At 42.0% G+C, this 15,778-nt stretch overlaps 1 protein-coding gene across 10 annotated transcripts in view; it reads right to left on the reverse strand.

Moving 5' to 3' along the window:
* The window catches only part of ERC1 (ELKS/RAB6-interacting/CAST family member 1), a 317,123-nt gene that overhangs the window by 120,394 nt on the left and 180,951 nt on the right, over positions 1-15,778 (reverse strand). For all 10 annotated transcript variants that reach the window (XM_058656089.1, XM_058656090.1, XM_058656085.1 and 7 more), the window contains one exon: positions 3,803-3,963. In XM_058656089.1, the coding sequence (XP_058512072.1) occupies positions 3,803-3,963 (161 nt within the window). The remainder of the gene's footprint in view (positions 1-3,802; positions 3,964-15,778) is intronic.

Here is a 15,778-nt window from a genome sequence, read left to right on the forward strand (position 1 = left end):
AAGAGCTTCCTCTGGGTCTTCCATTTGGACGTCATGGACCCAATGACTTGACCATTTCCTGCTGCCTTTCTCTGGCCATTACCAGGGAACTAAACTGGAAGTGCAGCAGTGGGACATGACTAAGCGCCCAGATGGGATGCCAGCACCAAAGACAGGAGCTTTTACCTACTATGCCACAATGCAAGCCCCCAACTCCACGAAAAGTTTTTAAGTAATCACTGTATATGTTAATACATTTCATATTGCCCTACATGACACCGAGGCCCTGTTTGTTCTGTAGAAATCCTTTCTCTCCCTGTTGTTTAGACTAAATAATTCCTATTGATTTATTTTAAAACTCACTGACTCCTTCATTTGATTAGCTCTAATTTTGTCATTAAGAATATCCAGTGAAGGGTAAGCATTTGAACTAACAATCTGATTCATTTCTATTTGTAAGGCAGATTTTCCAAGGAGAATGAGAAAGAAAGATCTCCACAAACAGCCAAAATGGCCAGAACTGAGCAGATCCAAAGCTGGGAGCCAGGTCTTCCGGGTCTCCCATGTGGGTTTAAGGACCCAAGGCTTTGAGCCATACTCTACTGCTTTCCCATGCCTAAGCAGAGATGGACGGGAAGTGGAGCAGCTGGGACTTGAACTGGCACTCGCACAGATTGCTGGCATCATACATAGTGAGGAGGATTAGCATGCTGAGTCACTGTACCAGCCCGTTAGCTTCCTTCTTTGAACAATTTACATCTAACTACGTACGATTATGAAACTGTCGCACTAAAAACTCTCCTTGGATGGCTATTTGGTTTAGTGGTTAACATTCTTGTTAAAATATTTATATCCCACACTGCAACACCTAGGTTTGATGCCTTGCTTTAGCTCCTGATTATATCATCCAGCTAAGGCTGACTGTGGCAGACCATCAGCCTTAGTAACTAGGCTAGTAAAATGATCAACCTCAAATCTTTATCAACTTCTACTAAAACAGGTAACAGTGAAAAGAATCTCTAAAACCCATTTGTTGAAAATGGTTGAGAAGCAATAAAAGTTCTAGAAGATGACCAGTTACAATTCTTAAAGACAGATGGTTACGCAAGAAAAAAAAAATAATGCCCGCACAGATCCCAGTACGCCCTGCCGCCCTGCTCTGTACTCAGCAAAGCTGCCCATTTATCTCAGGAAAGAGGACAGGTAGGAGAGGATGGAGGTCCCAGGCAGCTTGCACTCAGCACATTCAATCAAGATGGTAAGAGCACTCAGCCTCTGCTGTTTGCCTGGGTGCAGCCCTAGCTGTTGTGGGAATCCGTGGGGAGTGAACCTTTAGAAGGCCACTCTCGGTCTCTCCCTCAAAAATAAATTAATTTAAACTCTTTTTTAAACCATTTCATGATGCCTATTGACTTCCAAGTTAGGGAATGCAAACAACAATGACGCATTCCAACACAGACCCACAGGCAGAGTGTAGCAACGTCCAGTTAACGGTTATGGCTGGCACGACAGCTCAGGATACAGGCAGCTTCTGGCGGACTACAGCGTACTACTCAGCAAACAGCTCTGCCACTCCCTCCCTCAGCAAACCAGTTCCCATGGTGCTTAAATTCACAGTTTGATAAGACATTTTATTTGTTTTAAAAGTCTCTTAGGCTTGCTTTGGAATGGTAACATATGATGGGACTGTGGGAGGAGTTTGAAAGCAGAGCAGGCAGGAGTGAACCAGACCATCCAGAATTCTTAATAGTGAACCTCGGTACCTCAACTGACACTCAACGTTTATTACACTTATTACAGTTGTTATTTTCTTATTTTCAGCCATTCTCTTTCATCATTTCTTTTAAGGGAAAGAGGCTACCCATAAAAGTGGAATGAAAAAATAATGGCTAACAAAACCACAGCATAAGGAAAAGAAATACCGCTGTGGGATCTGCCAGTAAAATTGTTCCTTCTCTCCTGGGCTGGCTAACCAACGCAAACATTTCTAATGAATCGCTGGCAGATTACCAAGAGCCAGTTTCACCTCTCTCCAAACTCATGGCCACCATTTATCAGTTACAGAAACTTAAAAATCTGCAAGCCTGAGTGCTAGGGGAAGGAAAAGAACTGTTAGGTCATTTCTTGGTTTCATGAAGTCAGGAATATTCCAGAAAGCTAGATTATCTTAATGCTTTTCTGGAGAGCCTTTCTATGCGAGTATGCTAACTACTTTTTCTGGATGGAAGATTCTTTCTTATCTTAGATCGAGTAACACACATGCATGGTGCAGTCTCTCTGTCCAATTCCTTTCCCTCATACTCCTAACACTTCAAATTCCCTAGTTACACTGAACATGTTCTTTCACTTGTTTCATTATCCAAACTGAAATAATTCTGACAGTCACTTCCTGACTATAGAGGTTGTCTGCTATGGAAGTCTCTGGTAGGACGCTGCCTTTTTTCTTGTAAATTTTACTTGAGTGATTTTATTCTCCTACGAACCATTACCAGAAAAGCCACAAAACAAGGTAATAATAGTAAACTATTACGTGTTTTCTGCACCAGGCACTGCTCTCAAATTCTCTACATTGAATTTTTTATTTGATTTTTTTTTTGAAATGTCTTATGAAGCAGAAACAATTATACTACCATGGAAGAAGCAGAGAGTCAGCCATGACAGGCTAGGGTCACAGCCTAACTAGTGGAGGCAGAATTCAGCAGCAAGTTCCTTAGATGCAGCAAGCACGCAGTGCAGTAGGCTTCTCTATTTCCAAAGTGAAACAGTTCAACACAGCCGGACAATACCATACTAGAGTTTCTACCCTTGTCTACACACAGAGCCAGGATGCACTTAAATGGGAGAGTGTTAAACTTGTGGCTGTCAGCAAACGACTATACGATGGTAATAATGCAAACCTGTATCATGGAAAATAATTTGTAAAAATGGAGAAGAATGTTCAGTTTAACCAAGGAGAGACCCTGTATTTATGCAGTGTACAAGGATTATGTGAGAGGAAGTTGAGAGGCAGACTGCAGGGGAAGGAAGGGGCGCTAATAACCTGTGATAGAGATGCAAAATTGGCCTTTAAGGAGGAGGACAATGTCTCTCCAGAGGCAGGGATAATAGTTGGTGTAACACTGATGTGAAGGAGGGATCCCAGGATAGATCTGGTTTTGGTAAAATGTGAAAACTGCCTCCATGTTGGTAAGTGGTGAAGTTTTGGGAACAGTAAATGAGACGGCGCCAGTGGATTTTCAAAAGAGATACACATGAGGCTAGACAGAAGAAAACAAGCATCTACTTATGTACTACCAGCTGTTTCACAGGATTACCATCTCAGGAGTCCACACGTGGGTGGGGCAAGGTGGCAAACAGGGAAACAACACACAGCAGAGAGAGTTCAAAGGGACCATTTTTAAAAGATGACTTTCACTATGGCACTCTGTGGAATGGGTATATGAAGGTTTATCATACTTAGCGCTCTGCTTCTGTGCATTTTGGGATTCTTAGTAACAAGCATTTTTAAAATTGGGCATTCATCATATGGTCTCAGAATTAGTCTTCTCCTAGCCTCTCCCAAAACGTCATCAAATGACTTGAACTTTCAGGGGGTTTTATGAAACTCAGAGAGTATTCAGATATATGTATGTACACACGTGCATATGCTACCGTATTTTACAATTCACTGAAGTGGTACAAATAACTCCTTTTGGCCAGGATTAACTACATATCTGACCAAATCTGTTCCAGAGAATCGGAAAGTCAATTTATTAACATCAGGTTCAATAAGAAACACAGTATTACAAAGCACATCTCTGAGGAATAAGATCGTAATACTTACTTCATCTCCAGAACTTCCTCTAAATGTTTCCTTCTCTCTGCTCGAAGATTGGTCAGATGAGTTTCCTTTTCTGCCAGTGACTGCTGGGTGGAGGACAGCTTGGCTTTCATGGATTCCAGTTCCTGCTTTACCTTCTCCATGGCCATCAACAACTCCTCAACCTACAGCAAATAAGCAAAGGAGAAAAACGGGACATTTGCATCAATTAAACTCCCAGGGGAAGCCAGCACGATGGCTCAATGGTCTAATCCTCCACCGTTGAATGCTAACATCTCACGTGAGTGTAGGTTCGCATTCAGCCTGTTCTGCTCCCCATCCGGCTCTCGGTGTGTGGCCTGGGAAAGCAGTAGAGGATGGCCAAAGCCCTGGGATCCTGCACCCATGTGGGAAACTTGGAAGAAGATCTTGGCTTCAGATTGGCTCAGTTCTGGCCGCTGAGGACTTTAGGGGAGTGAATCACCAAATGGAAGCTCTTTCTGTCTCTATTCTCTGTAAACCTGCTGTTCCAATACAAAGAAATAAGTTTTGTTTTGTTTTTTTTTGGTAAAGTCAGAGCCAATGAGCAACTTCTGGAAGAACTGATTCAGGACAAAATACATAAATAGACAGATAGCTATAGATAGATAGATATTATATATAATATATGACTTATTATATAAATATAAATTCTTATATAATATCTCTGTCTCTCTCTCTATATATATATATGGTATAACACTGATGTGAATGAGGGATCCCTGGATAGATCTGGTTTTCCTAAATATGAAAAACACCTCCATGTTGGTAAGCAGTGAAGTTTCAGGAACAGTAAATGAGACTGTTATATATATATACATATATACACACACACACACACACACATATATATATGTCTGTATCCTTCCTGGATCGCACACATGCAGACTGATGATGTGACAGAATGGGCTAAGACATGAACACAAACACTGTGTCTAAAGGGCATGTACCAGTCCCAGTCCCCTTGCTTCCAGCCCAGCTCCCCGCTCATGTACCTAAAAGGGTAGCAGAGGATGGCCCGTGTATTTTGGCTCGTCACCCTTTGTGAAAGACCAGATGGAGCTCTGGTTCCTAGCTTCAGCTGAGCTCAGAACTGGCTATTACAGGCATTTGGGGAGTGAGCCAGAGAACAGAAGATCTAATTCCCTGTCACTCTCCATTTCAAACTAATTAGTTTTCTTTCTTTTTTTTTTTTCTTTACAGAATATAGAGTAAACAATGCCATCCCGATGCTATAATTATTTTTCATTTAGGTAAGAAGGAAATTTTCTTTTTGGCACATACAAGGGCATACAAGTCACCAGTTCCAGGAAGTAACACTCAGCCACAAGCAATCCCTATACAGAAATTACTAAGAGATTCAACATATACATGGATGAGTAATTTCTATTCATCTGAAATTTTACTGTCAATACCATTTGTTGTTTTTAAAGAAATAGCTATAATTCCATCAGGTAATTTCTTTTAATGAAACCAAGTAGGTAGGGTTTTTCACAAAGGATGAAAACAGGAAAACATTTATGATCACATAGAAAGGTAAAGAAAGGGGAGCATATTGACAGAAACAGACCTGAAAACAAACCAAACACACCAAAAAGACAAATATATGCTAAAATATAGAAAAAGAAGCTGGAGAGTAAGGATTGTGTTTGGTCTAGCACTATGAAGTCCTTTGGTTGTTTATAAAATCATAAATATTTAAAGTAACATATTCATTTCAACTTAGAAGAAAAAAGAGGGCCCGGCACAGTAGCCTAGCAGCTTAAGTCCTAGCCTTGCTGGCTCAGGCATCCCTTACAGGTGCCAGTATGCATGCTGGCTGCTCCACTTCCCTTCTAGCTCCCTGTTTGTGGCCTGGGAAATTAGTAGAGGACCGCCCAAAAGCCTTGGGACTTTGCACCTGCATGGGAGACCAAAAAGAATCTCCTGGCTTGTGCTCCTGACTTTGGATTAGCTCAGCTCTGGCCGTTGTGGCCACTTACAGAGTGAATCAACAGATGCAAGATCTTTCTCCCTAACTCTCCTCCTCTCTGTATATCAAACTTACCAATAAAAAATAAATTTATAAAGAGGAGAATCAAGACGGCAGGATAGGATGGACACATTTAAACAGACGGAAAAACATGAGCCCGGGTGAAGCAGAGAGGGCACATTCCAGGAAACAGGAGAGGACAGACAGTACAATGACCAAGAGCAAAAGAAGAGACAAAGGCACAATGACTATTACTAAAGATTCCCCTGCAAAGCAGCAAAGGCCTGTGCCAATCACAGAATACAACCTCGGAGTTAACTCAGGAACACATTGAGAAAGTGGGGGGGATACGGAAGTCAAAACACTTGTTATAAAGCTTCTTATCAACAGTGAGAAGCACATGCAAGAATTTAAGCAATATGCCACACAGCAAATAGCAACACTGCAACAAAATCAAGCCAAATTACTGGAAATGAAGGATGCAATAGAGCAAATTTAAAATTTAGTGCAAAGTCTCAATAACAGAATGAAGGAGGCCGAAGAAAGAATGCCAGAATTGGAAGATATTTCCTGTCACAACGGGGAAACAATCAAAAAGCTGGAAGCAGAGCTATGTCAAGCTAAAACAAGTATTCAAGAATTAAGAGACACTACTAAAAGGCCAAGTATAAGAATTATGGGAGTTTCAGAAGGTGCAGAATGAGAAGCGGGGCTTAACAATGTATTCAATGAAATAATAAAGGAGAATTTCTCTAACTGGGAGAAAGAATTGGGAAACAACATCCAGGAGGGGCACAGAACTCCCAACAGGCTTGACTAAAACCAATCTTCACCACAACACATGATAATCAAGCTCTCGTCAATCAAACATAAGAAGATCCTTCAGTGTGTTTGTGAAAAAAATCAAATAAAAAACATCAATTGACACATAGAGGAATGGCAATTAAATACACAGCTGATCTCTCACAGGAAACTCCAGAGGCCAGAAGAGAATAGAGAAACATATTTCAGATTCTAAAAGGAAAAAATTGTTCGCCCAGGATAATGTATTCAACAATCCTTTCCTTTGTCTTGGGAAATGACCCATCTATCCATTACCTACAGGATATACATCTCACCAACAAAGATCAGCAGAAACTGTATCTCACAGATTTTGATTTTTTTTTGAGTTTCATTTCTTCAAAACATGTTTTTTCTCATAAAATTTTTCAATGACTCATAGATCATACAGTAGCATGATTTTCTTCATGAAGGTTCATGAGTTTGTCTTTCATATCTTCAGCAACACGTGAATCATTCAGTAGCATGTTATTTAACTTTATGGCATTGTAAGTTTCTATTTTTTCTTCCTGTTGTTGATTCTGTTCTGTGGCTTTTCCTTTAAGGGAATGTATAGTAACTGTAATGGAGACCATCATATCCAGTGGCATGTTGTTTCACTTCATGGCATTGTAAATTTCTGTTCTTCTTCCTGTTGTTGCTTTTGTTTTGTGGCTTTTCACTTGGGGGATCTACAGTGACTGTGTAGTGGAGACTGACATGTCCAGATGTGAGGATAGACTGCAGTATGCATCTCTCCTTCTGGATCGAGGATGGACCTCCAGTGAAACTGTTGGATGTGTCTTGACAATGGGATACTGGACTCTCTGCCATTGTCCTGCCTGCAATGATGGACTTACGACTGTATATGAGGAACTATACTGTATTGATGAAATGGGAGATCTCAGTTGATTGGGGAGATTCAGGGGAGGAATTAGGGGAAATTTCAGAGTCTATGAAACTATATCATAAAATGATAAGAAATGCAAATAAACAGAGAAAATAGAAAGAAATTAAAAAGAAAACACAGAGGAAAACACTGGTTTTCATTGAAAAGTTGCCTCAACAAGGTAAGCAAACAGTAAATCATGAGAATTTCTGTCAGGGTGCTGTTGGGAAAGCAATGATGTTGGTGCTAACGCCTTTCATAGCAGTGGAAATGGAGTCAGGAGGGAGGTGCAGTATCTGCCATTCTTCAACACCTTGTAAAACCACAACAGAGTGGAGTGCAGGGGACTCAAGCAAAACAATTCAGCATTACTCGGCCCTGCGGGATCCGTATTGCAGGCCTAACCAGTCTCCACAGTGACTGGAATCAGCGACTGAACACTGATGTTACATACGTAGATTTCATTTTTCTAGTACATGGATTAGTGTTCAGAAGGGATCATGTTTCTGTTCTCCCCATTTCTCCTCCTCACTGTAGAGTTGCCATTAGAAAAAAACATTACTCTGCTCCCCTCTGCTAAGCAGCCACATGTACAAGCTTTCCATGATCACATATGCCTCTGTCCTTTCGGAAACTATGGATAAGAAGGAGTTCTTCTTAACAGAATCATGTAAAATTGTCTAAAATTAGGTACACAAGGTGTTTCAATGTATATTTTTACAACACAAAATCAATGATGTGTAGGTAATACTTCTAGGAGCTCTAAGGTATAAAGGATGCATCCATCTTTTTTGAATGTCTCTTAACCAGAGCTCAAAAAGTCCCCCTCCTTTTGTCTCTACACCCTGGCAACCAAAATGTTATCATTTTCTGACATTTTTTATACAAACACAAGCTAACATGTAGCTGAGTTCCCCCTATCCACACCAAAATAAGGGAATTCTGGAAGACTCTACATACCTAAGCTTTTGGTAAGCTTCAATTGAAAATACAAAATAAACTCAGAAAAATGCACATTTTATAGATATACAGCTCAGGATTTTCCGCAAGTGAACGCTTTCATGTAATTGTGAATAAGAACAATATCGTTACCCCAGAAAACGTCCTCACAGCTCCTCTCTGCAAAAATGTAACCAATTCTCTAGTAGCCATGTTTGCTTGTAGTAGTCAATGTTTGCTTGTTTTAAGAAATAGAATGTATGGTACATAACCTCATATTATTTCCACTTCATTAAATCATCCATGTTGTCACACATCACACTTCTCGTTAACTCTCATAATCCTATTTTACATGACAATATAAAATTTTATTACACACTTGATAACAAGAACTTTTTAAAAACATTTATTTATTTTCATTGGGAAGGCAGGTCAGATTTATGGAGAGAAGGAGAGACAGAGGCAAAGATCTTTTGTCTGCTGGTTCACTCTCCAACACAGTAGCTGCAGTGGCCAGAGCTGAGCTGATTCAAAGCCAGGAGCCAAGAGCTTCCAATGGGTTTTCTCACGGGTTCAGGGTCCCAAAGCTTTGGGCCATCCTTTACTGCTTTCCCAGGCCACAAGCAGAGAGCTGGATGGGAGGCAGAGCACCCAGGACATGAATAGGCACCTAAATGGGATCCTGGCACTTGCAAGGGAAGGATTTACCAGAGTCACGGCGCTGGACACAATAACAAGAACCTTTAACTTTAATAGAGCAGAATGAACCATTTTCCTTTCTGTTTCTTGTATGTTCACATTTTCTGAACATGGGGTAAGATCTTATCTATCTCAAGGTCATGAGGATTTTCCTTTCTGCATTAAAAGACTGACTGATGTGAAAGTCACAGTTATGGCGACGGAATCTTCCATCTGCTAGTTCATTCCCACAGATGTGGCTACAGTGGCTGGAGCTGGGCCCCACGGAAGCCAGGCGCTTCATCTGGGTTTCCTCCAGGAATGGCAGAGGCCCAACTAGTTGAGCATCAGGCTATTATCAAGAAGGCAGATCAGAAGTGATGCAGGCACTGGACATGAATCAGTATCTATCTGGGATGCCAGCATCATAGCTTTATCTACTGCACTAGTTACTATACCACAGTGTTGGCACTGACTTGTCATTTCTTTCTTTGTTTTAAAGATTTATTTATTTTATTCCTATTGGAAAGGCAGGTCAGATTTAGGGAGAAAAGGAGAGGTAAAGAGAAAGATCTTTCATTTCTGGTTCACTCCCCCAAATGGGTGCAGAGCTGATCTAAAGCCTTCTTCCGAGTCTCCCATACAGGTGCAGGGTTCCAAGGCTTTGGACCGTTCTCCACTGCTTTCCCAGGCCACAAGCAGGGAGTTGGACGGGAAGTGGAGCAACTGGGACATGAACTCTTTGCAAGGCCAAGATCTCATTTAGTAATTGTGACAAGCCCTAACTTTCCTTGCTTTTACTTACTTATTTTAATTGAAAGTGAAAGAGGAAGAGAGTGTGTGCATGAAAGAGAAGAGAGAGAGAGAGAGAGAGAGAGAGAAAGAATGATTTTGTACCCACTGATTGTTTCCCCCACCGCTCCCTATCTCCAACTGGCCATAATGGCCGGATCTGGGCAAGGCAGAAGTCAGGAGCCAGAAGTTTCTTCCAGGTCTCCCATGTAGTGGCAGGAACCCAAGAAATTGGGCCACTTCCCACTGCTTTCCCCATGTCATCATCAGGGAGCTAGATTGGAAGGGGAGAAGCTGTGGCTTGAACCAGTATCCATATGGGATACTGGCACATGTTAGTGCCAGCTATACGTGCTAAGCTGCAATATCAGTCTCCTGACTTATTTCTAATAAACCTTCTATTTTCCCAGGTTTCATCTCTAGGTTCATCTCTATACACACACACACACACACACATACATATATGCACATACAATTATATACATATAGATGTAACTGATTTTTTTGTATACCTTAAGATGGTCAAATTCATTTTTAACACTACTATACATATCAAACACTTTCTGTTATATACACCCAACTTCAAATTTCATAAAGGAGCACTGTGAAATACTACATGCATATTACAATAGCTTTGCCTTGGTGTGGTAGCATAAGGTGCTAAACTGCTGACTGTAGCAGTACCCATCCCATATGGGTACTGGTTTGAATCACTGTTCCACTTTTGATCCAGCTCCCTGCTAATGTTCCTAGGAAAACAGCAGACCAAGTGATTGGGCCCCTGCGTCATGTGGGAGACCCGGATGAAGCTCCTAGCTCGTTGCTTCAGCTTGGCCCAGTCCTGGACAACTTAGCCATCTGAGTAGTCACTCAGCAGAGGGAAGATCTTCCTTATGTCTCTCCCTTCCACTCTGTAAATCTGTCTTTCAAATAAGTAAACCTTTACAATTGTTTAAGTCCTACCATGTGTGTATTCCGGAAACTAGAGGAAAAAAGGCATTTCTTTATATACAGTAGCTGCCCCTTATCAATGGGAAATTCCAGAAAACAGCAATTCATAAATTTTCAGGTATGTCATATCCCATCTTACCTTACCCATGACATGAATCACTGCATATCCATACTGTATATACTCACTGCTCTTTATTCACTTAGTGTTTGCTTTGGTCATCAGAGTGACCTTGGTGGTCTTGTAGTGGTTGTGTTCAAGTAAACCCAAGTTGACTTAATAAATTTGGACACGTCAAAGAGAAATCATAAAGTCCCATATTCATATATGAATATATGAATGTAATGTAATCTTTATCAGTTATCTATTTGAGGATATACAGTATGTACATTATAACTGTAAACCTGTTTCAGGAATTCCCTTTGACAAAGCAGGTGATTAGTGTGCCCACCCTCTGAGTGCTTCGGAAGTACAACAACCCAACCCTATCCCCTCAAATCCCCTGAGAAGGCAACTGGCACTCTTAATTTGTTATTTAGTCCCTGATTTTTTTTTATCTTTAACATACATTCTAAACCACTGTTTATTTTCGTCAGTTTATGACATTACAGTGGCAGACTTACAGCGAGAGAGGGGGAGACACAGAGAGATCTTCCACCTGCTGGGTCACTATCCTAGTTTTACAAACTATTTATAATTATAATATGTTTTTTTACATAATCCTTTTTATACATATTTTTTAAAGGAAGGGAGGATATACATGGGATTCTCCAACAAATTGAGATGCAAGAATCCTCAACAAAATACTAGAACACTGAGTGCCAGTGCTCAATAAATTTCTGCCTTGGATTATGCATGTCTTCTACATTTTAAAGCATTTTAGTATGGAAGGCAAGAGCAGTACCATAAACCAGGATTCCTAATTAACTACCTGATTTGATTTCTGGCTCTAAGGCAGGAAGCAGTTTCAAAGTCAAACTGAGTTACTTAGCTTTGCGTTACTGCCCTGCAATACAAGAGAATACATTTGACTATAAGCATGTGGATAGCTATAGTATTATGTCCAACGCACAGCAATTATACAGTATTGGGTATAGTCACTGAGAAATGAAGGTTACACAGCTGAAAAGCAGGAAAAAAACCCACACTAAACAATGAAGAAATTCTCCATAATTTAAAAACGTGCTCCAGGTCACAGTATGATTTTCAAAAGCAAAAGTTTTAAGCCGTTCAAAAAAGCCTAGGCCAGAGCTAAGATTCAAGTATCTGACTTAAGTGCCTCCAGTCACACATTAAGCAGAAAGCATAGTGCTTGACAGTGTATTGCGCCAGCTTGACCAGATGGTTTGCTTAAATCACAAGCTAATAAACTTTTGCTCAGAATAAGGGAACAAATTACGACTTTACCACAGAGCTGTATTCCTTAAGCAAGCAAAACCACATAGCAGTACTCCAGGAGCTGGCACTGCTGGCACCTTCAAGCTGCCCACCTTCTTCTGTTCCACAACAGAGAGCAAATTCTTTTTTGTAGCTCCGAGTTGCTTTATGAAACATCTTAGTACATCTTTTTTGGGAGAGTGACAGACGTTAAACTCCCCAAAGGAAAAAAAAAGTTACAGGGAAAGGGGAGTAATCCAAAAAAGTTTATCTGGAGCATTCTGAGTCCTCAAGTAAGCCTGGGTGACCGTCATTAGCAAAGTTTTTTTGACTTGAATAAAATCCTAGAGTAAGATACACTCTACTTTCCCATTACAACAACAAACAAAAAACTAAGAAACTGAGTTACCAGGCTGATGAGCGGACATTTTTAAGAGTCCACAAGAATATAGCCACCTATATAAATTCCAACATACTCTCCTAACAAGTGCTTTTAGACACCTCATAATTATTGCTAGTGAAAATCTGAATTTGCATTTCCTTACAGGAGTTTATGCTAAAATCCACAAGTTCCTTTTTCCTTTGTTCTTTTTGCCAATTCAAAAATAACAATATTTTCACTAACAGTATGTCAACAGTATTTTAAGGATATGGAATAGCAGTTATTATACTAACTTACATTATTTGACTGCTTTGAAGTGCATTGTTTTAAATGCTTGACAGGTACTGTTCCCTGAAGACCTTGCCATGATCCCAAGACATGAAAATTAAGTATTCTTATTATGGGGCAGTCTCATAGCTATGGAAGAACAAATAGCTTTAGAGGCCACACAGACAGAAGAAACAAGACTGATTTCAACCTAGGCAGTCTGACTCCATTGTTTCCACAGGATTGAGGCATTGTTACAAAATACCAGTATTCACCAAAAACATCCTAACACAGCTTTCCCCAATTAGTTTGTTTCATGAGTCACTTTGGGGAATGTTCCCATGCAGAGCCCTGCATCTTTCCATTCTTCCGTCTCCGCTTTCCCTCCCGCCCACCTAGATAGCTTGACCCTGTGCCAGGTACTGTGAGCACGACAGAAAACAAAGCAGGGCACGAACACACAAGAACAGGACACTCCAGCTCAATCGTCCACTTGCAGAGCAGCAATGGGAAAACACATGTACCTGTGAGTGCTGATGAGAAGGCCCAGTGCCCAAACCCTGGGAATCAGGGGAACACAGTCGAGACAGGTGCCAATGCGGCAGAGAAGGGAATCAGAGGATGAAGAAGGAACTTACAGGCCATGTTAAGGATCTGGGCTATTGTTCCCAAAGCAACAGGAAGATAAGAAGACATCTCATTCAATTAAATGGGCCAGAAGATTGGGGATATGAGAATGAGTAATAGAGTGAGGAATCTAAGCAGAATTGAGAAAGGCAAATGAATCAGGACAAAGCCAAAAAAGGGACAAAGAAAGAGCTAGAAGCTCCATGATGATGAACAGAGTAGTTGGAATACTTCAACAAGAAAGGTAAAATGTCAGGAAATAGTGCTTAGAGAAGATCATGTCTGAAAGAATGTACCTGGAGGTAGACCAGATGTTCACAGTCAGGATGCCTGCAACATGCAAGGTCATCCCCCAAGAAACTAAAGGAAAGAGTAGCAATACTTATTCCATGCAGGTGTTTCGCATGCCAAAAATCAATGAGATAATAAAACAAGAGACAAAATATGCAGTTTCAACACTACAGCAGAATAGCAAGAGCCTTGAAGTAAGGGTTCATAGAAGAATGTGATGCGATAATGGCGCAAAGGAAATCAGAAAACAAAAAGGAGGAGCCCCACATCTAACCCCTAAGGGTAAGAATAAACATGCGCCCTGCAGACAGGTTTGTGCAGTAGGCAGAGAATATATGAGATAACATTACAGGTAAAGAAGGTCAAAGATGGGGTCCAGCACCATAGCCTCATGCCTAAATCTTTGCCTTGATTGGGCCGATATCCCATATGGGTTCCTGTTTGTGTCCCGGCGGCTCCATTTCCCATCCAGCTGCCTGCTTTTGGCCTGGGGGAGCAGTGGAGGATGGCCCAAGGCCTTGGGACCCTTGCACCCATGTGGGAGACCTGGAAGAAGCTCTTGGCTCCTGGCTTCGGATCAGATCGGCTCAGTTCTGGCCACTGCAGCCACTCTATTGTGGAGTGAACCAGCAGACAGATTTTTGTCTCTCCTCTCTGTAGATCTGCCTTATCAATAAAAACAAAGAATAAATCTTTTTAAAAAAGGTGTAATATGGTTCAAGAAGGAGGTTAAGAATATATGAATATTTCTCCTAAAAATCAGAACGGATTTTAAATATTTTCACCATAAAGGATCACACAGGTGGCAATGGGAGATGATCTTTGGTTTTTATGCCCATGTTAGTAATTACAGCTGAGGGACTTCCTTTGATAAGTCCAAGGCATGTGCATGTATGTATGGGACCCACACTAAACTGGTTTGGAGGGGAGAACAAGAGTGAGAGAAGTCAGTCTGTTAGCAGAATGTGTGGGGGCAACATGGGCTCACCCCTGTGGAACTGCAGTCTCTCTTTGCTGGCTCACCCAAGAACTGAAGATGGGGTCAGGCCTTGCTGGGGATCTAAGAGGAAGCCCAGTTGGGTTGGGGTTCCCACTGGTGAGAACAAGAGTAGGATTGAGTGCAGCAGGCTTGGCTGGACATGGCTACAGACTGCACCGGCTTGGGTGTGCACTGGGATGGTGGAGCGGCAGATTGGGCTAGATTCCAGCCCCCACTGGTACTCGTGAGAGGCACACCGGGTACAGAACAGGCTGGGCTAGGTCTGGACTCACGCTGAATCATGTGAAAGCTGTGTCTGGGTGCGGACCAGGTATCGTTGGGCTGCAACATCCAACAATAAGAGCCAGAATGGATGTGGCTGATTGAGCAAAGCCACTGTTTTTGCCAGGACAGGAGGTGGACAAAGTCAACCTTGCCAAGGACCCAGGTGTATTTGAGAACTGCCACTGGGAGGAGACTTGAGGGAGGAGCTTGGGAAACTCCTTTCATCAGGATGCATTCCCTGCAGGTGAGCACAAGAAGCAAGGCAAAGGAGCAGCCGAGACAATGCCAGGTTCAGTACCTGTTGGCATACATGTGGGTCAGGTCTGGGGACAGGCCAGTCTGGGTCAGCTCATAACACCCACTGGCTGATCTGAGAACCAGGACAGGGGGCAGGAGGAGCCAAATCAGGCCTTAACACCAGCCAGTTTATGTTGGGCCAGGATGGGATAGGCTGCAGCACCCTCCAGCAGGAGCTGGAACAGGGGCCATGCTAGACCAGGCCAGGCAACCCAATAAGACTGCGGAAAGCTCAGGTGAGGCAAGTCATGCCAGCTTGGGCCAAGTGGAATCCCAGGGACAGAGTAGGGACAGGGCTTGAGTAGATTTCAGGTCATGGGGCCCACATATGTGGTAGGGGTGGGGTTCCTGAGCTCCGGGGACAGGGGAACATGTGGGGTGTGGGTCACTTGGCCCAGGTCCTGAGCCCACCTTCTAG

This window comes from Ochotona princeps, chromosome 27 (assembly GCF_030435755.1).
Source record: "Ochotona princeps isolate mOchPri1 chromosome 27, mOchPri1.hap1, whole genome shotgun sequence".
In the NCBI taxonomy this organism is placed as follows: Eukaryota; Metazoa; Chordata; class Mammalia; order Lagomorpha; family Ochotonidae; genus Ochotona; species Ochotona princeps.